Source organism: Pavona decussata, unplaced genomic scaffold (genome assembly GCF_977016875.1).
Source record: "Pavona decussata unplaced genomic scaffold, jaPavDecu1.1 SCAFFOLD_386, whole genome shotgun sequence".
Lineage (NCBI taxonomy): Eukaryota > Metazoa > Cnidaria > Anthozoa > Scleractinia > Agariciidae > Pavona > Pavona decussata.
This window is the reverse complement of record NW_028145758.1, coordinates 479,012-505,000: the sequence shown is the minus strand read 5'-3', so window position 1 is coordinate 505,000 and position 25,989 is coordinate 479,012. Positions and strand designations below refer to the sequence as shown.

General features: G+C 38.5%; 3 protein-coding genes and 1 pseudogene across 10 annotated transcripts in view; 1 reads left to right on the top strand and 3 right to left on the bottom strand.

Annotated features, from left to right (window-relative positions):
• LOC146451471 (uncharacterized) overlaps window positions 1–1,989 on the bottom strand; it is a 15,664-nt pseudogene extending 13,675 nt beyond the window's left edge.
• Window positions 1–25,989, bottom strand: part of LOC146451455 (uncharacterized) — a 299,471-nt gene that overhangs the window by 4,169 nt on the left and 269,313 nt on the right. The window lies entirely within an intron of this gene.
• LOC146451468 (uncharacterized) overlaps window positions 1–25,989 on the bottom strand; it is a 176,857-nt gene that overhangs the window by 46,652 nt on the left and 104,216 nt on the right. Inside the window, exons 4-6 of one of the 4 annotated variants that reach the window (XM_085098862.1) lie at window positions 25,531–25,618; window positions 5,492–5,574; window positions 3,924–4,004 (exon numbers count right to left, since the gene is read on the bottom strand). In XM_085098862.1, the coding sequence (XP_084954988.1) occupies window positions 3,939–4,004; window positions 5,492–5,574; window positions 25,531–25,618 (237 nt within the window). In that variant the 3' untranslated portion in view covers window positions 3,924–3,938. Of the gene's footprint in view, window positions 1–3,923; window positions 4,005–5,491; window positions 5,575–23,964; window positions 24,198–25,468; window positions 25,619–25,989 lie in introns of those variants that run through there. The other 3 variants (XM_085098859.1, XM_085098860.1, XM_085098861.1) reach the window with 3 other exon arrangements.
• LOC146451470 (uncharacterized) overlaps window positions 1–25,989 on the top strand; it is a 236,248-nt gene that overhangs the window by 197,091 nt on the left and 13,168 nt on the right. The gene's annotated exons all lie outside the window — the stretch shown is intronic.

Below are 25,989 nucleotides of genomic sequence, written 5' to 3'. Positions count from 1 at the left end.
TGCAATTCAAGAAAAAAAAAGAAAGGTAGTCCTGTTAGAGTTGTACAATGCATTTTGTCCTTATCCCCCTCAACTCTTTTCTTTCAGTAATTCCATTTTTATGTAAAGTGTTACATGTAGGCTTTAGAGACAGCCCCCTTCCCCCCCCCCCCCCCCAACTCTCTTTTCAACAAAATATTGCTTCCCTCTTTCGCTGATAATTTACGAAAGAACTCCCTGACTCCAGATAAATGTTGAAAATTTCCCTGGGAAAATAAGTCATGTGCTATCTTGCTAGATATTTGAAATATGGGCGCTGATGCATAAACTCTGGTGAGAAATCAAACAAGAAAAATGGGCCAGATTTTTACTGAAATTGACAACTAATTTCAATGTTATTGTTTGTATAGTATTTTTTTCTTTTCTTTGTAGCTTTATAGTTTGAATTCTTTAAATGAGATTCATTGTAACCTTTGTTACATGTAGTTAACAGTGTAGTGTATATGCCTTGTTTTCTCGCATCATTTATATTGCATGTAATATTGTATAAGACAGCTCTGTAATGTGTGTTTGACTGTTAAATAAAGTGATAAAAAAAAACAAGAAAAGAGAAAATAAGATCATTTGTTAAGTTGCAACAGGTAGTTGTTATTAAAAGAATTTTTAAAACTCACATATTCAGATTTTCTTGACATCTCTGCAAGGTAAGGGTGTGGAATATGATGAGGAACCACATCTTTCAGGTGCTGAAAAGCAGGTAAGTACTTGGTAACCACTCTACCCACTAACACCAAACAATCCGATTTAAAATCTTTCTGCACAGAAGCTGTTGGTAGCAGGTTTTGTAGCGGGAGGTCATCTAGACTGCACTTTGGCCCCTTTCCAGCCAAACTGGAATCGCACACAACACGATCCTTTATTGCATATTGGTTGGTCCAATGAATGGATTGATTATTGTGCTGCTTCGTCTGGATCCTGGACTTAATGCTCATGTCAAAGTTGTCAGCCACAATTCTGTGAATTGCAACAGAAGTAAACTGTTTGTTAAACCCAGTAAATGAACTGCTTGATGCAAACCTGGAGTAAATACTACCCAATCCTCATTTTCCTCCCAATAAAATACCTGAAATTTTCATTTATGGGTAAGAACATTTTCAAACCAAAAATTGTAAATTAATGTCATATTGAGATTACATCACTGAAATGAACATGGATTTCTACATATTTTATTTTGTTTTGGACAACGTGGGATCACAGAAATTACCTTATCTTTCCAGTGCTCAAGATATTCAGGCCGGGCCGTAAATCCATGAAAGATATACAAATAATTTATAATAAATCAATTAAGATTATTTATAGCTTAGTTTCATACCTGTACTTCGGTAGTGAACCACCTGAGATTGCTAGGATTGCTTGTTCCAGAGTTTCCTCTGTCGCTTCAATGCGCTGGGCCTTAATAAGCTCTTGTTGAATAACATGTAAGCATTTGGAAAACGCTTCCTCTGAGTAATTTAAGTAACCAGCAATAGTTGATTCCGACAGGTCCAACAACACTTCAAGCTCCATGTCGTCCTCAGCATACATAGGCATTTGCTTTGACTGGATCTCTCGTAGGAGCAGTTCACACGTCTTGGGCAATTCCAGTTCCCTTTTCCAGATAAGCACGGAGGAATCATGTGCTTTTGCCATTTCTTTCTGCTTTGAAATCATTTCTGTGTGAGACATACAAATGCCTAATCGATTCAATCGCATGAAGTCGTGACTTTTAGCACCACTGTGAAGCAAAATGACGGAAACTCTGTGAGCAAAAGCTGACATTCTTGAATTTCGAAATTTAGCAGCCGCTGCGGTGCACAGAGCAGTAAGATTGGTAGCCCTTGCTATCTTTGCCTCGCTTTTGCAAGGCCCAAAAGCTCCTTCTAAAGCACTGTTCCACACGGGACACATTGATTTAACCTCATGACGGACAAGCGTGTTAGAAAAAGAAGCAGGTTCCGAAGGTGCAGTGTATTTCAGGACAGATGTAGTAGAATGGCAGTAGTCTTTAAATTCTCGCGAGATCTTCAATCGTACCGCTTCTTTCATAAGCTTTCCAGTTGTTTTGCGCCACGTTCTTAATTACACTTCGGGCATTTGTGTCGGCGATTTCTTTTATCCTGGGCCCCGAAGAAAAATTCAAATGAACCACCACTTCTAGAGAGCCTGGCTTTTCAAACAAGCTCGGATCAAAGGCCAAGCTCGGTGATTCTTCCTCTTCGCACCTTATGTTCTGGTCATTAAATAGCAATGGTCGCTTCGCTGGCCTTTTCACAGCTTCTCGGCGATCTGACGATTCTTCTCCTCAGTCGCTTTTCTGTTGCCGATCCAGGGGACTTTGCAAGTCTCTTAAACCGTAAGGTTTCTTCAGGTTCTTCGTTTTCCTTGTTGAATTCCTGGCCGCTTTCGTTTGATTTTACAAAATTCTCCTGGGGAACGTTAATATTTTCGCGGCTGAATTTCAACCGTTCTGCAGCATTTCTAATTTTCAACGCACACTGTGAGCAAACACGGGACGATAAATAAGACTCAGAAGTTAAACAAACTTCAAGAGTTTCAGTAATTATTTTACTGAAGGGGATCTTTCCTGTGCCGGACTTCTGAGATTTGTGTAGATTTTCACACGAAAAGTAACTACCGTTCCGTTTGAAGTTTACCTTGCACACACGGCAAAAATCTGAAGCATCCTGCGCTTTAGGCTTCCTCCCACGTTTTTGCACTGGTTTCGTTGGCGTATTTTCACTCATTCGTACTTTCGCTCAAGCTTTTTTACTTTTGTTTGACGAACGCTGCGAGGCCTGAGTGCATCCCGCGAGATTTACTAGCACAATACCTGTATGCCCGGGAAAGACGGTTTCATCTGGTTATTTCCCGCGAGCGAAAGAAAAAGGCGGAGTTCTTATTGATAAGTTGTCATTTTTAATTGGATTTTAATGGGTTTAACGAATTGTCGGCGAAGTTACCCTGAACGCGTCTGTTACAGTTAGCATGGCAGTCCCTTTCTTTTCCTTTCCCCTTTTTCCCGCCTCTCCCCAAGCCCCCACTCCGCTTGTTCACTCCAGTTTTTTTGCGCTCGGCTATTCCGCGCGCGCGACCTCGACTATCCAGAAAAGGACTGCTTGCAGTCTGCTAGCAATCAAACATCGCTGCACAGGAACGGGAAATAAATTATTACGGATCATTATTACACCATCGATATAAACTGAATCACTTCATGGTCAAACTTACTCCAGTCAAATTGCCTTCGTTGCTTTTGGAATTGACGTTTTGTTTTTTTAGACAAGGAATTTACCCCAGTTAATTACTATTTCTTCTTCCAAGCCTCGGTTGTTCAAAGAGTGTGGATAACTTTATATGTCCGGTGCATAAGTCACCATCCAGCGAATAGATTGTCCTCCAATTTAATATACATTTTATACAATGGAAAGTTCTTTATCAACTAAATAAAACTATACGATCTATAAACAACCGGGGCCAGGTGTGTAATTGGGTGACCAAATGCTGGAGGTCACCCTACGATGGACAAGCACCACTGGGGAGGGGGGGGGGGGGGTGAGGTGGGATTGGGGGTAAGGGGTGAGCTGAGTTGAGGTGAGATGTAACTTTTAGTAGCTATTTAACGACGATATCATCAAGTTCCTAGTATAACTGCCTCATGCTGCAGAATTCGGGTTTAATTTCGCTAGCGCTCCTCCTGTATGTATCACCATGACCCGAATAGAAGGTTTAACTCTCAAAAATGACTCAACAGCATTCAGTTGTATTAGGCAGATTTATTTATCAGTTATCCATCTAAGGCGTAACACAGCGTCGGCTCGTCAGTCTAATAATTTTCTAGAAGAACACGCCGATATTTCTTGCCACGGGAAAACAAGACTATTTCAGATCTCCCGCTCACGGCCAGCTTGATAGAAATTGAACTTTTAAAAGCACCTTTTTCTGTCCCTGCTCGCTGCCAAACAGGCTTGCAACTTCCTTCTGCAGTTTTCCTAAAAGAAAAATTGAAGAGAACTAAAATTGTAATTGAGTATGTACGGGTAGAAAAAAGGCTTTGTTGGAGGTACATTGGTAAATGGATATGGATAACTCGTGATAAACTAACGCGGTATTTCAGTGCCTCGCTTGGACAATCATTTAGCACGGTAAAAGAAAAGAAAATGTTAAAGGACTAAGAAACAAGAAAAACTGCTAGGGAATGTATGCGGATTAGAATATGTGCAGTAACCAAAATAATTATACTAGGAAAAATGAACTATTACAGAAACCAATAGAGGACAAATGAATGAATGAACGAACGAACGAACGAACAAACGAATAAATTACCCTATTTATACACGGTCAACTCATCAGTTCTTTATTTAGACTAAACTGAACTACTCTTCCTTTTTCTATCGTAAAACAGCTATTTCTATACCTAAAGATTAAACTTATGTCTAAAACTGCTATATGAATGGTAAAATGTGAGACTTGACGGGAAGTATTCTCCAAAGAATTGTCTCGGCGAAACTGAATCTTTCCTTTATGAAATTCGAGCAGGGTAACGGGAAAGGTGGCTAGGGTAGCAAGTTTACCACTAATATCTCTTAGAAAGTAACTGGAGACATAGCTACGGTTAGTAAATTTGGAACAAAGATAGTCACATGCCAAACAGTGGAGTGACTTATAGAACCATTGCGGCATTATTTAATCTTCTCAGGAGTTGTCAAGTTTCTTCCAGCCAAGTGGATTATCTCTTGTAGCAAATACGAACTGCTAGTGAAATGTGTTTATGAATTCCATGTCAGTGTTAATAGTTGTTAACTTAAAAGTTGCAGAGAGAACAACTTACAAAAAAGTGAAGCTTGAACTGGATCCAAACCATCATCAATAACGGGTTCCAGTGAAATACCCGTTCAAACCTACTATTTCAAGGTTCCTACTAACTTCACCATATATGTAACAGTCTATTAATCTGTACTTGTGTACATAGCAGGTCGAATATTGGCTATCAGAAACTGCCCTTTTTTTCCTAATGCCAGCCTTTCAATCAATGTCGTTTGTAAACCAGGAATTCTTATCATTGCTATTCAGTTACGTTATCATCCCAGATGAAAGCAAACTGACGGACGGTCTCAAAGCTAGTATTTGGTTCAATCAAAGGTTATTCCCTTTTGGGTCGAATCTTAATAGTGGCATGGTATGGCTTCGTTAAAGCAAAATAACCGAATTAGCGTTCTTTCATAAGAGAGAGAGAGAGAGAGAGAGAGAGAGAGAGAGAGAGAGAGAGAGAGAGAGAGAGAGAGAGAGAGAGAGAGAGAGAGAGAGAGAGAGAGAGAGAGAGAGAGAGACAGAGAGACAGAGAGACAGAGAGACAGAGAGAGAGAGAGAGACAGAGAGAGAGAGAGAGAGAGAGAGAGAGAGAGAGAGAGAGAGAGAGAGAGAGAGAGAGAGAGAGAGAGAGAGAGAGAGAGAGAGAGAAATAAAAACTGGTACGTACTCGTCTCGCACGCGCATCATGATCATTTTCGTCCATGCTGTCGTCATCATTCTCGAGCTCAGCAGGATCGTTTAGCTGAACATCTCCCTCTTTGTCCTCACCGTCACTCATTTCTTCAAACAAAGGCTCTGCGTACACCACGGTCGCCAGAAGGACGAAGGCTAATGCAAATATCAGTCTCATGTTTTCTTGTCAGCAATTTCTTTCTTTTCAGCCGAGCTCCGAAACAAGACGTGACTATATCCACCACGAGTGAATCAGCTTTCAAACGCCAAACGCTTGCTGCTCTTTCATAGAAATTCGTGAGGCAGATGGCCCTCGATCGTTGGATAACAAGTCCGATACACCTGATTATGGGAAAATTTGAAGGCAAACAGCTCAAGCAAAGTATATCTAAAGTTGAAAGACTGTTTTAACAGCTTTTTGATGACCTGCTAACGTCTAAAAGCGTCAAAAAAAACCCGTTTTGCTATAAGACGGCAAATAGATAAAATGAGATTGAACATTTTTAAATTGTATGTAAAGACACAGAATTATACTGAATAATCTATCAAGGTTATAAAAACGTAATCCTCCTTCCAAATCAACTGCTTTTTTATTTTTCTTTCTGGTTTATCATGTTAATAGCGTCAATGAGTTTTCTTTTACTTCGCAAATATCTATCACGATTAAATTGGGAGATATTCCATTTACTTGACAAACTTTAAATTTTAATTTGCTTTGTGAGTTTGTGATATTTTTCGAATTAAAAAATCTAATATTGTTTTTCGAGTGTCGTGAGCAAGTGAGTTCTACTGCAATCTGCAAAAAAACAAAGTATCCTGAGAGAGTTGCAGCTTACAACACGGAGAAAGCTTACACAAAATACTAACTTAATTCATATCGGTAAAGAATTACATTGCCTCTCATAAACTTTTACCATGCCCCCACTCAATTCAAACCTGTTAACTAAGAAAATTGTTGTTTTATGTTTTTATTTTTCTAACTGCTAAAGTCTAAACACGTCCTTGTCTCTTTAAAAAATGTGCCATCGGTAAGTGAGAGATCTAATTTTTATCGCTAAAAAAGTATGTTTTCTAATGTCTATTTTTTACTTTTTTTATTTGGGTGGGTATCTTAACTTTAGTTATTTTAACAGAATAACTTTGAGACCGTACGAGAAAAAACTTAAAAATTGAAAGATAAATTCATGTGATACTGGGTTTACCAGATGACGCGGGTTATTAGTCCCTAACAGGTTCAACCTAGGCCGGCAGGATGGCTGGAAAATAAAAACATGAACAACGCAATGGGTTTGAGAAAAAGCTACCGCTTATCAAAAATATCATAGAGCAAACCAACCAATTACGAGATTTTTATGTTTAACGGGTCAGTTATTGTGTCCGTTAAGATACCTGAGTATATTATATTACGAGGCGACATTGCAAAGATTTTTTGCCCAATAGATCGTTTCTCATTTAATGGTTTCTAAGGATCTGAATTTTAGCACTCGGTATTTTGACGTTAAGATGACTATATCACCAATTGGACAACCATTGGACAACCATTAATTGAACGTGGGCAGTTTTCTCCGATTCCGCAATGAAAAAATAATTTGCAATTGAAAATGTGAAAAGTTGAAAAACTCTTGAAAGTGTCCTTTCCAAGCGAAGACTAAAGATTCAGAAAACAGCAATACATTGTCAATCAAAGTGAAGTTTTATTTCAGTTGAAAATCGCTTATATCCCAATTTCTCGGCAAATATTCACCCTTTTTCAAATTTCTTTCTGTTTCTAAGATCCTACTGGAAAGTTTATTTCTATGGATAAAAACGAAATCTAAAAATTTCCTCCCTGAACATAAACGGTAACTTAACTTTGAATGAAACGTGTCATGTCAACCAGACACTTCACAATTTGCGCTTTAATTTCAGACTCAGCTGTAAGAATATATACAACTTTTCGAATTTTCAATTGCAAATTATCTTTCCATTGCAGGATCGACGAAAACTACCCACGTTCAGTTAAGAATGTCAAACGAAGTTGAATGGTTGTCCAATTTGTGATATAGTCATCTTAATGTCAAAATGCCGAATGCTAAAATTCAGATCCTTAGAAACCACTAAATCAGAAACGATCCTTTGGGCAAACAATCTTTGCAACGTCGCCTCGTAATATAATATACTCAGGTATCTTAACGGACACAATAACTGACCCGTTAAACATACAAATCTCGTAATTGGTTGGTTTGCTCTATGATATTTTTGATAAGCGCTAGCTTTTTCTTAAACCCATTGCGTTGTTCATGTTTTTACTTTCCAGCCATCCTGCCGGCCTAGGTTGAACCTGTTAGGGACTAATAACCCGAGTCATCTGGTAAACCCAGTATCACATGAATTTATCTTTCAATTTTTAAGTTTTTTCTCGTACGGTCTCAAAGTTATTCTGTTAAAATAACTAAAGTTAAGATACCCACCCAAATAAAAAAGTAAAAAATAGACATTAGTCAAATCACTTTTTAGCGATAAAAATTTGATTCCTCAGTTACCGATGGCAAATTTTTTTAAAGAGACAATGACGTGTTCAGACTTTAGCAGTTAGAAATATAAAAACATAAAACAACAGTTTTCTTAGTTAACAGGTTTGAATTGAATGGGAGCATGGTAAAAGTTTATGAGAGGCAATGTAATTCTTTACCGATATGAATTAAGTTAGTATGGTCTAAGCTTTTTCCGTGTTGTAAGCTGCAACTCTTACAGGATACTTTTTTTTCGCAGATTGCTGTGGAACTCACCTGCTCACAACACTCGAAAAACAATATTAAATTTTTTAATTTGAAAAATATCACAAACTCACAAAGCAAACTGAAATTTAACGTTTGTCAAGTAAATGGAATATCTCACAATTTAATCGTGATATATATTTGCGAAGTAAAAGAAAACTCATTGACGCTATTAACATGATAAACCAGAAAGAAAAATAAAAAAGCAGTTGATTTGGAAGGAGGATTACGTTTTTATAACCTTGATAGATTATTCAGTATAATTCTGTGTCTTTACATACAATTTAAAAATGTTCAATCTCATTTTATCTATTTGCCGTCTTATAGTAAAACGGGTTTCTTTGACGCTTTTAGACGTTCGCAGGTTATGAAAAAGCTGTTAAAACAGTCTCTAAACTTCAAATATTTCTTTCTTGAGCTGTTTGCCTTCAAATTTTCCCATAATCAGGTGTATTGGACTTGTTATCCAACGATCGAGGGCCATCTGCTTCACGAATTTCTATAAAAGAGCAGCAAGCGTTTGGCGTTTGAAAGCTGATTCACTCGTGGTGGGTATAGTTACGTCTTGTTTCGGAGCTCGGCTTGCTGACAAGAAAACATGAGACTGATATTTACATTAGCCTTCGTCCTTCTGGCGACCTTGGTGTACGCAAAGCCTTTGTCTGAAGAAATGCGTGACGGTGAGAACGAAGTGGGAGATGTTCAGCTAAACGATCCTGCTGAGCTCGAGAATGATGACGACAGCATCGACGAAAATGATGATGATGAGCGTATGAAAAATAAGGTAGTATCAATTCAGTTTTTATGTTTTCTCTCTCTCTCTCTCTCTCTCTCTCTCTCTCTCTCTCTCTCTCTCTCTCTCTCTCTCTCTCTCTCTCTCTCTCTCTCTCTCTCTCTCTCTCTCTCTCTCTCTCTCTCTCTCTCTCTCTCTCTCTCTCTCTCTCTCTCTCTCTCTCTCTCTCTCTCTCTCTCTCTCTCTCTCTCTCTCTCTCTCTCTCTCTCTCTCTCTCTCTCTCTCTCTCTCTCTTATAAAAGAACGATTAGGTCGCTAATTCGGTTATTTCGCTTTAACGAAGTTCCTACCAAGCCACCATTAAGATTCGACCCAAAAGGGAATAACCTTTGATTGCACCAAATACTAGCTTTGAGACCGTCCGTCAGTTTGCTTTCATCTGGGATGATAACGTAACTGAATAGCAATGATAAGAATTCCTGGTTTACAAACGACATCGATTGAAAGGCTGGCATTAGGAAAAAAAGGGCAGTTTCTGATAGCCAATATTCGACCTGCTATGTACACAAGTACAGTTTAATAGACTGTTACATATATAGTGAGATTAGTAGGAACCTTAAAATAGTAGGTTTCAACGGGTATTTCACTGGAACCCGTTATTGATGATGGTTTGGATCCAGTTCAAGCTTCATTTTTTTGTAAGTTGTTCTCTCTGCAACTTTTAAGTTAACAGCTATTGACACTGACATGGAATTCGTAAACACATTTCACTAGCAGTTCGTATTTGCTACAAGAGATAATCCACTTGGCTGGAAGAAACTTGACAACTCCTGAGAAGATTAAATAATGCCGCAATGGTTCTATAAGTCACTCCAATGTTTGGCATGTGACTATCTTTGTTCCAAATTTACTAACCGTAGCTATGTCTCCAGTTACTTTCTAAGAGATATTAGTGGTAAACTTGCTACCCTAGCCACCTTTCCCGTTACCCTGCTCGAATTTCATAAAGGAAAGATTCAGTTTCGCCGAGACAATTCTTTGGAGAATACTTCCCGTCAAGTCTCACATTTTACCATTCATATAGCAGTTTTAGACATAAGTTTAATCTTTAGGTATAGAAATAGCTGTTTTACGATAGAAAAAGGAAAAGTAGTTCAGTTTAGTCTAAATAAAAAACTGATGAGTTGACCGTGTATAAATAGGGTAATTTATTCGTTTGTTCGTTCGTTCCCTCATTCATTCATTCATTCGTCCTCTATTGGTTTCTGTAATAATTCATTTTACCTAGTGTAATTATTTTGGTTACTGTGCATATTCTAATCCGCATACATTCCCTAGCAGTTTTTCTTGTTTCTTAGTCCTTTAACATTTTCTTTTCTTTTACCGTGCTAAATGATTGTCCAAGCGAGGCACTGAAATACCGCGTTAGTTTATCACGAGTTATCCATATCCATTTACCCATGTACCTACAACAAAGCCTTTTTTATAACCTTACAGACTCTATTACAATTTTAATTCTTTTCTGTTTTTCATTTAGAAAAACTGCAGAGGGAAGTTGAAAGACTGTTTGGCAGCGGACACGCCCAGAAAAAAGTGCTTCAAAAGGTTCGAGAAATGTAAAAAGGCCAAGAGCGGGAGATCTGAAATGGTCTTGTAGTCCCGTGGCAAGAAATATCGGCGTGTTCTTCTAGAAAATTATTAGACTGTCGAGCCGACGCTGTGTTACGCCTTAGATTGATAACTGATAAATAAATCTGCCTAATACAACTAAATGCTGTTGAGTTATTTTTGAGAGTTAAACCTGCTATTCGGGTCATGGTGATACATACAGGCGGAGTGCTAGCGAAATTAAACCCGAATTCTGCAGCATGAGGCAGTTATACTAGGAACTTGATGATATCGTCGTTAAATAGATACTAAAAGTTATATCTCACCTCAACTCACCTCACCCCTTACCCCCACTCCCACCTCACCACCCTCCCGAGGGGTGCTTGTCCATCGTACGGTGACCTCCAGCATTTGGTCACCCAATTACACACCTGGCTCCGGTTGTTTATAGATCGTATAATTTTATCCAGTGGATAAAGCGCTTTCCATCGTATAAAATGTATATTAAATTGGAGGACAATCTGTTCGCTGGATGGTGACTTATGCACTGGACATATAAAGTCATCTACACTCTTTGAACAACCGAGGCTTGGAAGAAGAAATAGTAATTAACTGGAGTAAATTCCTTTTCTAAAAAAACAACACGTCAATTCCGAAAGCAACGAAGGCAATTTGACTGGAGTAGGTTTGACCATGAAGTGATTCAGTTTATATCGATGGTGTAATAATGATTCGTAATAATTTATTTCCCGTTCCTTTGCGGCGACTTTCCCGGTTCCAATGTTGGATTGCCAGGGAGAAAATTTATGACAAATCCCAGTTAAAAACCAACAGGCCATTTTCGAGTTCCAGTCTGAGCCTTATTATGAAAGCGAGGCTAAGTGCAAAAGCTCTTTATATGGGAATGCCTGCCAGTTTACTTTCACTGTCCGGGATAACACAAGTAACATCGATGATGAATTCGTGGTTTACAGGGAAATTTAAGATGAGAAAGCTTCCAAAAGGAGAACTGATCAGAATGTTGGTTGTGTTATTGGGACAACACTTGAGATACAACTGAACATCTTCGGGGTTCTATCTATTATTTTTCAGCTGTTAATCGGAAAGAGAAACTCATTCTTTCTCAGGAAAATGGCGAGTCTATAACCTTGGCTGATTTACGTTTAATAATTGCCGACAAGAGCCCGACGGAACTACTCGAGCCAAATCAAACGTTTTATTAATTGAACATAATCGAACTTATGGGTTCGATTAAGTTTGGTACTCGAACACAATCGAACTCTTACCAAAAATCGAAGCAATTGAACCAATTCAAACTTTGATTGAGTTCGATTAGGTTCGATGGTCAAAGATGGCATACATTCGATTAAAAATGGGAGTTATAAAGGAAAATTGCTTGTGTTTTGCTACTGATAACGCGGCTTCTCAGTTTATCTCACAAAAACAAAACAAAACAAAACAGAAAAAGAAAAAAAAAAACAGCGGAATAATGAACAACAAAAGAAACCTTATACGGATGAGTCATCTTTGTTTCAGTTCATTGATTGCATTGCTCGGCTTAAGAGATGACTTTGTTATAGCCGTTATAAAGACTCTATAGGATGATAAATCGGTTTTATTTCAGTTGATGGCATTGCTCGCCGGACTCGTTTGTTGCATGACTTTGTGCTAAATTGACTCACTATATGACAACAGCAGTGGATCATAAAATGATGTTTCAGTAAAGCTACATCAATCCATTATTCGTTTCAACTACTTCTTTGTTGTATTTGCATGCTTAAAAAGACTTTTCAAAATTGTTGTCTATTTCGAGTGATGGTTCAGAAGGTTCTATTCAGTTCGATTGGGTTCGAAAATCGAACGCCTTCGAACTCTCACAAACTTTTTTTGGTTTGATTGCCTGACTCAATCGAACCTATTCATTCGATTAAGTTCGATTGAGTTCGATTGAATTTGAACACGTTCCAAATTAATTTGTGGCATTACATTTTAGAGAAATTCGGTGCAAGATAACCACAACGCACTGAAGAATTTTGCCAATCCGTGCGAAGTAGGGCATTTCATGTGAGAAAAATTTGGTTTCCGTCAAGTTGATAAGAGACACGATTTAAATTATGACAATTCTGTCAAAATCACACTATTTTTTTCCATTTCGAACAAGCCTTATAACAAAAATACCGTTTACTGTTCCTAATAAGAAATTCCGAATTTCGGACCCCCTCAACACTTAGTCGATGAGAACGAATCACTAATATCTAACTTGAGAAGTTTTCCGAATTTCAGATCCCCTCTAACCTCATAAAAGATTCCGAATTTCGGACCCCCTCAACACTTCTCCGTGGAAAAACAATCCTTACCATTTAACTTGAAATGTTTTCCGAATTGCGGACCCCCTCGACACTTATCCGTGGAGAATGATCGTACCCCCTCAGCACTTATAGGAGGGAAAAAGATCATCTCTATCTAATAAAATAAAATGTTTTCCGAATTGCAGACCCCCCTCTCCTCACCCCGTCAACACCTATTCGAGGAAAAACGATTACTTAGACTCTCGGTATAATATACCCAAATTTCGGGTCCTCTCAACACTTGCCCTAGAATTATTTTACTTTACAGAAAACATATTGCATGTCAATAAAAACAGAAAGACAGCCTCTTACTGGGAGCCTTGGGACAAACGAGCTTTCTCTATCAGATTTTCTACAACTTCACTTTTGTTCGTTCCTCCTGTTTGCCCAATAAAGATGCTGGTCCTCTTCAGCTTCAAGCCTGCTAGCATCCCATTTCCTAAAAATGATAACACTCTCATCAATTCAGCAATGAAAATAGGTAAATCTAACGCGCTAAATCTTCTGTGCAGAGGAAAAACAAAGTGACTCTGTTTATGAAATGGGCTTTCGTGTCTTACATATGACAACACCTTTACAAATGTTTGGTCATGCAATTAGGCCACGGACGCCTATGACCTTATATGCATACGTTTTACTTGAAAGAAAATGAATTCATGGCGAGGGTTCATCAAAAAGGTTTGTTTCACCGTAGAGAGGATGGCCTCGAAATATCACAACCATGTCAGAAGCAGGAAATGTAAAACCTTCATTGACGCGCGCGATTTGAATGGGAATAACTGCCTCGGTAAACGCAAAACACAAATTGACAAAAATTAACGCGGGAAATCATGTTCATTATCGTTTAGGTAGTCTAGGTACATCAAGTGCAATTTACAAGCGCTAGCTTTGCAAGGTAAAGTAAGTTTATACAATGAAAAGAAACTTTATAATTACCTTGAGCACGGCGTAAAAGGCCAGCGTGAGCTGAGTATAACAGCACTTTGTCATCAGGCCATGATAAATGCCGCCCCAAATGTTAATTGTCTCCAGTCTCATCGAGGCAATACTTTAGCTCAGCACCTTTTCCACCAAACAACATGAAACGTCCCTGCCTTTCAGCTTTTTCGAATGAAGTCAACACCAAAACGGAGATTAAACCAACTTGGCGCTTAGGATAATTTGAATTGAAAGACAAGATTATTATTTTGAGCCACGCGACAGCAACCTGTCAAGAGTCCGGTGGTGCGTCATAGCACGTGATCGATGTTGAGTCACGTTGCTTGCAAATCTCTCCAAATTGTCTCAGAGATCTTCGGGCTCAACTGTTATTTTACCCCACTAGGTCTAGTTATCTTCTCCGGTTTTACACAGCTTTTATTTGAACCTAAGAGGGAAACAAAATGTCACAGAACCTTGCGTGACTCGTAAACTGATACAAAGAACTCGTTGTTTACGTTACATTTTTGCGGTCAGATCGTTGCTGTTACAAAGGTCATTCATATACTTTTGTGGCGTGGCCGTTACGTTTTAACATGTCAAGTATATTTAGTGAAAAAGCGAAAGCGAAAGACATCTATCATTTGAAGTTAGACGAGCAGGTTTAGGTAGAAGCATGGAGATGTCGTGTACGTTGACATAAGCCCACGATAGTCGATAGCAGAGTTCAAGATTCGGAGGGATCTTGTGTCTTATAGGGAGCCTCGATCGATGGTAACGGTCGATATGTCGGTCGACTAACGGTCGATATCTCGGTCGAGCCTCGTTCGCTACTCGGTCGACATTCGGTCGATAATTGGGGATGACTCGGTCGATGTTGTACCGCTATGGCAGTCGCCGCATCGACCGAGGTGGCTGTCGGCCGATATAGATAGCAATACACCGACGCATCACCGATACTTTATCGATATTTCACCGCTTACCGGCCGATATATCGGTCGATATTCTATCAATATGTTTTTTCGACACTTCTTCCTTATCTCGATCGACATTCATGTACATAGCGCACCGCAATATCGGTCGTCATATCAATAACGACCGAGAGTCGGTCGATAGTCTCTCGTTATCTCATTTGATTCTTCCACTATTGCATCATTTTACCACGTTAGGTCAAGAGAAAGCGTAAAAACATGCCAGCGTATTACCTGTAGTGTCCCGGTTTAACCGGTTTAAAACAACGCAAAATCCTCGTTCTTTTTTCGTTTTAACCGAGTATCGGCCGATGCATCGACCGATACTTCACCGATACTTGACCGACGGCTCACCGACACTCTGCCGATGCTATCGCGACCGACTGTCGGTCGATCTCTCGACCGAAGGTGATCCAATGATCGGTCAATACGTCGCCTATATAGCGGCCGATGCTCGACCGACAATCGACCGATACTAGGTGGATACATCGACCGAGATATCGACCGTGAGTCGACCGTGTGTCAACCGACATATCGACCGTTACCATCGATCGAGGCCCCTTATAAGTCACAAGATCCAAAGATTCTAGTCCCTTTCGAGCACCGTCCTATATAGGGAATGACAGTGATTTCAAAGAATGCCCAAAATTGTAAAATAATCCCCAAACGCGCAAGAATACACCGGAGGTGATTCGGTCTTATTCATTTTATTGAATAAAAGCTTAATTTAGCGTTATTTAAGCTTCAGAATCTACAGAAGTTTATTTCCCATACAAAGTCTTATAACGCGTTTAAATTCTCAACGGCTGCCTATAACCCAATTCCGCTTGCACTCAGAGCCGGGTCATTGTCCCACTACGCGAGTTAGGGCAACTTGTGTTGCGAGCGGACAGAAAATGGCTATGCTTCCTTTCGTGATGTATGTTTTGCTTTTCAAGCTGTTAGGAATATCCAGTTGTGTTTGCCATACTTTAAATATCTTCAAACAGGCTTGTTTACCAAAAGATCGTCAATTATGATTGACTAAAAAATCATACGATTGTCTCATGACCTTGAACACAATAGAGCATATTTCAGATCTGTCAGCGGGAAAGCCCCTGTTGTATTACATCATTTTCGAGAAAGTGAAACCAAGCTGTATGGATCGTTTTCACTCATGTGACGAAATCCTTGACTACCGTTGCTACGCCACCATATTGGTGTACCAAAATTGTAAACAAACTAGTAGCGGCGCTTGCGAAGGACATGGTTTTGTCAGCCTGTTTGTGTCTGATTGTTGGCTGTAGCAGGAAAAGTGGACGAGATAAAGGGATATACTTTGCAAGGGTGCCTTCCATCGTTACAAATCAAGGTGAAAAAGCTCAAGAATTGTCAGAGGAGAGATGATCGCGCTGGATTTCAGCGATAAGTCGTGACGACCTCACCGAAGAGATCTTAGAGCACGATCGTGTTTGCTCTTTGTTTCAGGAAGAGCGGCTTCAAGCTGGGATAAATTTAATATTAACTGGGTTCCACCATTACATTTGGAACACAAGAAAGTTTCGCTTGTGAACGCGTAACCTAATTTTCGTTAAATTACACACCGGAAAAATTCAATCGCTTGTGCGCGCTGTGTTAAAACTCAAAAACTATATATTGTATGAAGAAGCTTAAACTTTCGCTGAATTTGAAAAAGAATGCAATGTCCATTAAAAGAAAAATGAACAGCATAGAACAAATAATGAGAGAGATAGAGGCAAATGAATGCAACCGCTTGTGAACGCGTAACCCAATTTTCGTTAAATTACACACCGGAAATTGTCAAAGACTTGTGCGCGCTAAGTGAAAACTCAAAAACTATAAATCGTATGGAAAAGCTTAAACTTTCGTTGAATTTGGATTAGAATACACTATCCATTAAAAATAAGTAGCACCATAGCACAAATAATAAGAGAGATAGAGGCAAATGTATACAACAGCTTGTGAACGCGGAGCGCAATTTGCGTTAAATTACACTGCGCGCAACGTCAAAACTCAAAAGCTATAAATCGTATGGAAAAGATTAAACTATCGCTGAATTCGGAAAAGAATGCACTGTGGATTAAAAAAAAAGTAGCAGCAGATGTCAAATAATGAGTGTAGATGCTTGTCTCCAAAACGAGATAGCACAGGATATCTGTGGATTCAACCGGAGGTAAACAGTCAGGCTGAAAGTGCTTCCCTTCGATCAACACTGGATCGATTCCGATTGTGGATATTTTCTGCAATTATCGATCTCTGACCAGCAAATCCAGCTTCTTTTCATTTTCAGAAATTGGAAAAGAATAGGCAACCTTCGAATTATCCTCGGAGCTTGATTCGCTTTTGTTTAAATCCCTTTTTTACTAGTGGAAATTGCAGTTGTGACCTACCAATGCGGCATTACGCAATCAAAAGTGGTACACCAATATGGCGGCGGGCCAATGCGTGACGTCACGTGAAAACGATCTATACGGATATACAATTTTTTTTCCGAATGGCTTAAAGACATATTAATATTTAATAGTATAAAGAAATGGAAAATAAATATATCATAGAATTTTCAACCAAAGCCGAAAAACATATAAAGTCAGTCATAAAATCAACTCAAAAAGATAAAAAGCCATATAAAGGTATTATAAAAGGAATAAATCAGTCAACCAAATGTCATAGTTGCAAAAAAAAGTAGAGCATATCGGCAATTTTATTATGATGGTAAAGTAACTTCTGTTTGTGAAATCTGTTTATACAGTCGAGATCCAAAAACTGTTGATATGATATATTCAGGTCAGCCAGCTCAATTACAAGAACTTGATATTTCTGATACTAATGTCTTAATGATAACAAATTTTTATATGGTTGTTTTTAGGACTTATTATGGAAGCATTATTATTCATGAAAATGGAAAAAAATATTCTTATACGTGTGATGGAACTAAAGTTTTGTAAAAGGCATGTTTTTTTATTGATTAAAAACAACCACGAAAATAACCATCAAATGATAGCATTAAAGCGCTGACGCCATCGTCGCTTCGCTCCTCTTCCCACCGTCTGTCCACGCGGATTTTTAAACGCTTTTCCATCTCCTGCTCGCGCTGCGCTGCTAAAAAGCTAAAATCCTAGCTTTCTGGACCTTTTAAAGATATCACTTGATGGTGCTATTACTCGGGCACCACTTTGGTCTATTTTCATTGCACTTATTTTATAAAATTATTTGTGCCATCTCTTTAATCAGACAAAACCATTTTTAGAAAACTGGTTTGCGCAATTTGTTTAAACGCCTAAAACTGGTTTTTTTCTGGAAAAAATATCAGCGCAATTAATTTCTCGGAAAAGTTATGAAAAAAATGCACTGTAAAAAATATGAGCGCAATTTCTCGGAAAAAAAAGTACAACAGCTAATTAAAAATTGCGCACAATTATTTGCCCAAAAATATTAGCGCAATTTTTTCCGAAATTTTCCAAAAAACCGTTTTTGGCAAATGCAATGTTTTCACCTTTTGCGGCGTTGGGGTGGCTGTAATTTGGTTCCAAAAAACAGCGCAATTTATTTTCTTCCTTAAACCCTCATATCCTATACTACTGCTGTCATTTCGCCATCGTTGTCCTGGACAAATACATGCCCGATATCTGTCAATAAGTCATTTACTCTTGCACCATGAGGAGATTCTTATTCAACCAGACGTATCAAGCTGAGAAATGGTTTTCCGTCTTTTTCTCAATGAAATAAAATCTCGGTGAAGGGTGAATATTTTAAGTTCGTTTTCTTGCAACCTCCGACCGATTGGCCTGAAAATCAAGACTACATCTACATCTACATCTACATCTTCATTTATTACATTGATAAAATCTTGTAAGACATCACATCAACTGTAAATTGGCACGAATGTTCTGAGATACTTTCTTTGCAAAAAGTTCTTGGCGTTTTTCGAAGTTCGCTCTCTTTTTAAAAGTTATGGCCTGTTTTGTTGAAGGATACGTAAACACTTTTGGTATCAAACTTTACGTGAGCGTAGGGAAAAAAACGAGGAAACAACGGAAAAATCGCAGACACCGTTTTTGAGGGCGAAGTGTTAGGAATCATTTCCGATGTTAACCGCATTGCTTCGATTACTTTAGTGGGAAAACGAACGTGAGTAAGGCGAAGCCTTACATTTCGCTTCCTCACTTAATATACATTACGCTTTTCATTTTTCTCAAATTTATTTCGACATTGAAATCTACAAATATTAAGCTGTCAGAACATGTATAGGTTGCCGTGGTTTTGTCTGCAATCGTCTGCGTTAACGTTCAATTTCAAACTATGGTCATTGTGGGTATCATGATACCTTAAACTCAGAAAAAGTAAAAAGCGTAAAAACAAAAGAGATTGATTGAAAGGCTGGCATTAGAACAAAAGAGCAGTTTCTAGTAGCCAATATTCGACTGCTATGTACACAAGTACAGATTAATGGACTGTTACATATATAGTGAAATTAGTTGCCAACAAGTCACCCTCGCGAGGACGCGAGGGTGGCGACGCGGCAGCATTATAAAAATCTCGAATGAAAATGCCAGCATAAGGTAATGTAAGAATGACAATCGGTGATTGTTTTCGAGCTAGCCAATGGCATTGCGGTATTTTTTTTATCTAAACCAATCACATCAGGAGTATCATGATCGGTGAGCGCTAGTACCCAGATTCTTCTTACACACGCGCGAACTTAAATTTTATAAACAATATGGCGGCTGAAGTGGCGAATTTAGTTGTCTTTGCTCTGTTCAAGAGATTTGAATAAGAATCGCAGTGTTTACACGTCTTACTGTATCAGGATGGTGTATAAAAATAGCAAAGATCTTTTTAAGCGCTAGGAAACTTTGCAGAAGTTATTTTTCGATCCTGCGCGACTGTGTGGAAATGTTCCGCTCTAAAAGCATTTTTTTTTGCTCCGTTCGCTGGACGCCGAAAGTTCCGACGGCACTGTCAATCGAGGAGGTAAGAAAATTCAAATCCTAACTGTTTGTAGTGAGTTTTGTTTTTTAAGGAGGGAGCAATTTTCTTAAAGTAACCTTAATCTTTAATCATGATAATATTCAAATTGCAAGCTAATACGTACAATAGTAGGCCAGTGTCGTTATGTGAATTCATGTGCTCGGTAACGTAATATACACAATAAAGATATCATATCAAACTGGTACACTGCGGGCCAAAACAAATCCTTTATTGCAGGGATTTACACAATATTTTAGATTTCATTGTTTTCTAGTCAAAGTGAGTGTTTTTTTTTTTTTTTGTTGATTTTTAGGTTCCGTTTGAGGGAGATGCACAGTGGAGATGTTTGAATACAGGAGAAATATTTCAAGTCAATTGCAACTTAGCTTTGTGCCACTCTTCTATTTTCTTTTAAATACCGTACCTGTGGTTCATTGATTCAATAGATTGGATTGAAAAGCTCATTTTTATTGTAAAATTCTGTTATTCTTAGGTTGACAGCTATTCTTGTACACATTAAAGTTGTTTATTTTGGTTTTTGTATAAACTCATAAAGGAAAATGCAGGGAGATGTAAAGAATCGAGCATAAGAGGACACAGAAAAAATCTGAGCCCCAGATGGGATTCGAAGCCACGACCCTCCGTGTTCTAGATCGGATGCTCTAACCTCTGAGCTACTGAGGACTTGTTGGCGAGCAAGGGTCATTTTTGTGGGTTGGACTTACAAACTGCGTCACGCGATCACGCAGTCCATCACAATAATAATAATAATAATAATAATAATAATAATAATAATAATAATAATATTTATAACAATAATAATAATAATAATAATAATAGTAATAATAATAATAATAATAATAATAATTATAACAATAATAATAATAATAATAATAATAATAATAATAATAATAAATTTTATTAACGTGTCAAGAAATGTAGCTGAAGGGAGAAGTCCCCTATACTAATAGTGGACACCTAACTAAATTCTAGAAAATTCTAAAAAATGAATTAAAATTTACATATCATAAACCATATTAATAAAATTTCATACATCAATCGCAAAAAAATATGTAAACCCTAGTCATTCTCGGCATAGGTTGCAGCCTCGACAGTTACTGACATTTGCTGCTAGGGCAGTAAGGTCCTGATAACGTATGACTCTTTTGAATTGCTTCAGAGAGGGTTAATATCTTATTCTAGGAGTGAGATCATTCCACAGTTTAGGCCCTAGGTAACGAAGTAAGTGTTTTCCATATGTCACCGAAGAGAATCGAGGTTGAACAAATTCTCGCTTCCTTAAGTAATACGAACCACTGTCTAATTGGAAAAGATTACAAAGTCTCTGTGGCAGTAATTCATGCTTAATCTTATACATGAAGATGGCAATGTCCTGCAATCGTCTGTTGTATAACGATGGTATGTCTGCTTTTGCCAGTAGCTTCTCGTAGCTAGAATGTTTGTCCTTAAAAACGGCCCTGAGTCCTCTTTCTAGTATGCGTTCAAGCTTTCTCCTATCGCTTGGCTTGCAGAAGTGCCAGGTGAGGTGGCAATAAGTAAGGTATGGTAAGATAGCAGCTTTATATTTGCAACACATTAAGGCCTAACTCCAACCCACAAAAATGACCCTTGCTCGCCAACGAGTCCTTAGTAGCTCAGAGGTTAGAGCATCCGATCTAGAACACGGAGGGTCGTGGCTTCGAATCCCATCTGGGGCTCAGATTTTTTCTGTGTTCTCTTATGGTCGATTCTTTACATCTCCCTGTATTTTCCTTTATAATATCATGCAGTGACATAGGTTGTATAAACTCAAACAGGTTAAATGCAAGGGCTGCAGATGTTTGACCTCTAATCCACCTCACAAGTTTAGTTCTTACAGACATTCTAAACAACAAAGAATAGCATGAGAGTTTTGCAATGCTTTTTTAAACAGTGATTCGGTTTAAAAAATGTTTTGTACGGCACACAACTGTGACAGTTTTTACTCTCGTTGGCATTCTACCGGCAAATATTAGTAATAGTACCTTAAAATAGTAACTTTGAACAAGCATTTCACCGGAACCCCGTCATTGATGATGGTTCGAATCCAGTTCAAGTTTCACATTTTTGCAAGTTCTACTCTCTGCTATTTTTAATTAAGTTACGGCATTAAAAGCCGCGGCAGAAAACCCAAATACGCGAAGGAGCACAATTAACTGGGTGATGGTTTTTGAGAACTGGTGTGATGAAAATGGTCTTGGGAAAAACCCTAAGACGGTTCGTCCTGAGCAGTTGGATAAAGTAATCGGTTAAGTTAAACACGCGTCGCTCTTCCATTAACATCAGATTTGCTCAACATGACGGCAATGAAACGCCGATTCATGGTCAAAGCTTGTTATTTTCTTGTCCTTGTGCTAATTAGACGGAGAAGGTAAAGAAAAAAAATAGATTTTGGGTTGGGAAGATTTTTCAGAAGAGGGAAGAGGCTGGGCAGTCAACACGTTGTAACATGGTCATAAAAGTTGCCATGTCGACAACGATCTTGTTGTCCGCCATCTTGGAAAGATTGGAACAGCAAAATGCTGTCACTATGCAAGTTTCATTTCGTATTCGCTACATGAAATAGTTACCGCTGACTAAGAATGTGTAGGCTTATTTCTTCTCGCCACGTGAGCGTACGGATTTCTAGGTTTGTACTGCGATCGTCGGAATGTAGCACAATAACTTGTAAGTATGGCTCTCGCTTGGTTGTTTTGCTTGTATTCAGTTTCTGTATGCAATTAATGAGCTAAAGCAAAGCTGATTAATCCGTATAAGGTTTTGTTGTTGTTCATTATTCCACTGAGTGTTTTTTTTTTACAACACAAGATTTGATCAGAACAATCTGTTCTTGCAACGATACAAGATAACGTGAGGTAAACTAAGAAGCTGCCACATCAGTAACAAAACACGAGCAATTTTCCTTTATAACATCCATTTTTAATTGAATGTATACCATCTTCGGCCATCGAACCTAATCGAACTCAATCAAAGTTCGATTGGGTTCGATTGCCCCCAATTTCCTTTTTTTTTTGTGAGAGTTCGATTGTCTTCGATTACCGAACTAAATCGAACCCATGAGTTCGGTTATGTTCGATTAATAAAACGTTCCATTTGGTTCGAGTAGTTTCGTCGGGCTCTTGCCGGCAATTATTAAACATGAATCAGCCAAGGTTATGTAGTCGCCATTTTTCTGAGAAACAATGAGTTTCTTTTTCCGATTAACAGTGAAAAATAAGAGATAGAACCCCGGCGAGGTTCAGTTGTATCTCAAGTGTTACGTTGTCCCAACAACACAACCAACAACCTGATCAGTTCTACTTTTGGAAGCTTTCTCATCTTAAATTTCCCTGTAAACCACGAATTCATCATGGATGTTAGATGTCATCCCGGATGAAAAAAAACTGGCAGGCATTCCCATAAAAAAGCGTTTGCACTTAGCATCGCTTTCATAATGAGGTTCATACTCGGAAATGGCCTATTGGTTTTCAACTGGGATCTGTCACGAATTTTCTCCCTGGCAATCCAACATTGGAACCGTGAAAGTCGCCGCACAAGTACAGGAAATTAATTATTACGGAGCATTTTTTCACCATCGATTTAAACTTAATTTCTTCATGGTCAAACCTACTCCAGTCAAATTGCCTTCGTTGCTTTCGGAATTCACGTGTTGTTTTTTCAGACAAGGAATTTACTCCAGTTAATTAGTATCTCTTCTTCCAAGCCTCGGTTGTTCAAAGAGTGTGGATAACTTTATATGTCCAGTGCATAAGTCACCATCCCGCGAATAGATTGTCCTCCAATTTAATATACATTTTATACGATGGAAAGCGCTTTATCCACTGGATAAAATTGTACGATCTATGAACAACCGCGGCCAGGTGTGTAATTGGGTGACCAAATGCAGGAGGTAACCGTACGATGGACAAGCACCCCTCGGGATTGTGGTGAGGTGGGAATGGGGGTAAGGGGTGAGGTGAGTTGAGGTGATATATAACTTTTAGAATCTATTCAACGACGATATCATCAAGTTCCTAGTATAACTGCCTCATGCTGCAGAAACTGGGTTTAATTTCGCTAGCACTCCGCCTGTATGTATCACCATGACCCAAATAGCAGGTTTAACTCTCAAAAATAACTCAACAGTATTCAGTTGTATTAGGCAGATTTATTTATCAGTTATCAATCTAAGGCGTAACACAGCGTCAGCTCGACAGTCTAATAATTTTCTAGAAGAACACGCCGATATTTCTTGCAACAGGACTAAAAAGCCATTTTAGATCTCCCGCTCAAGGCCCTTGCGACATCTACGGAACTTTAGGGCGCACCTTACTTTGGTCACGCTCGTTGCCAAACATAGTGCCAACCTCCTTTTGCATCCCTAAATGAAAACAAAACAGAAGTTAAATCGTAATTGAGTCTGTACGGGTAGAAAAAAGGCTTTGTTGTAGGTACATGGGTAGATGGACATGGATACCTCGTGATAAACTAACGCGGTTTTTCAGTGCCTGGCTTCGACAATCATTTCGCACGGTAAAAGAAAAGAAAATGTTAACAGAGTAATAAACAAGAAAAACTGCTAGGGAATGTATGCGGATTAGAAGTTGTACAGTAATTAAAATAATTATACTAAGTGAAATGAATAATTACAGAAACCAATAGAGGACGAACGAATGAATGAGCGAACGAATAAATTACCTTATTTATTCACAGTCAACTCATCACTTCTTTATTTAGACTAAATTGAACTACTATCCTTTTTTCTCTCGTAAAACAGCTATTTCTATACCTTAAGATTAAAATTATGTCTAAAACTGCTATATGAACGGTGAAATGTGACATTTGACAGGAAGTTCTCTTCAAAGAACTGTCCCAGCGAAACTGAATCTTTCCTTCATGAAATTCGAGCAGGGTAACGGGCAAGGTGGCTGGGGTAGCAAGTTTACCACTAATATCTCTTAGAAAGTAACTGGAGACAAAGCTGAGGTTAGTAAATTTGGAACAAAGATAGTCAGATGCCAAACAGTGGAGTGACTTCTAGAACCATTGCGGCATTCTTTAATCTTCTCAGGAGTTGTCAAGTTTGTTCCAGCCAAGTGGATTATCTCTTGTCGCAAATACGAACTGCTAGTGAAATGTCTTTATGAATTTCATGTCAGTGGTAAAAGTTGTTAACTTACAAGTTGCAAAGAGAACAAGTTACAAAAAGGTGAAGCTTGAACTGGATCCAAACCGTCATCAATAACGGGTTCCAGTGAAATACCCGTTCAAACCTACTATTTCAAGGTTCTACTAACTTCATTATATATGTAAAGGTCTATTAATCTGTACTTGTGTACATAGCAGGTCGAATATTGGCTATCAGAAGCTGCCCTTTTTTTTCTAATGCCAGCCTTTCAATCAATGTCGTTTGTAAGCCAGGAATTATTATCATTGCTATTCAGTTACGTTATCATCCCAGATGAAAGCAAACTGACGGACGGTCTCAAAGCTAGTATTTGGTTTAATCAAAGGTTATTCCCTTTTGGGTCGAATCTTAATGGTCGCCTGGTAGGAACTTCGTAAAAGCAAAATAACCAAATTAACGACCTAATCGTTCTTTTATAAGAGAGAGAGAGAGAACAAAAAAACCCCATAAAAATTGGTACGTACTCTTCTTGCACGCGCATCATGAACATTTTCGTCGATGCTGTCGTCATCATTCTCGAGCTCACGGCCACGGCGACATCTAATCAAACTTTTGAGGCACCCCCTTTTGCTCTTGCCCCTTGCCACACAGAGTGCAAACCTCCTTTTGCAACCCTAAATGAAAAACAGAAAAGAAGTAAAAATTGTAATTGAGTTTGTACGGGTAAAAAAAAGGCTTTGTTGTAGGTACATGGGTAAATAGATATGGATTACTCGTGATAAACTAACGCGGTATTTCAGTGCCTCGCTTGGACAATCATTTAGCACGGTAAAAGAAAGAAAATGTTAACGGACTAATAAACAAGAAAAACCGGTAGGGAATGTATGCAGATTAGAATACGTACAGTAATTAAAATAATTATACTAGGTAAAATGAGTTATTACAGAAAGCAATAGAGGACGAATAAATTAATGAACGAAAGAACAAACAAACGAACGAACGAATAAATTACCTTGTTTATACACGGTCAACTCATCAGTTCTTT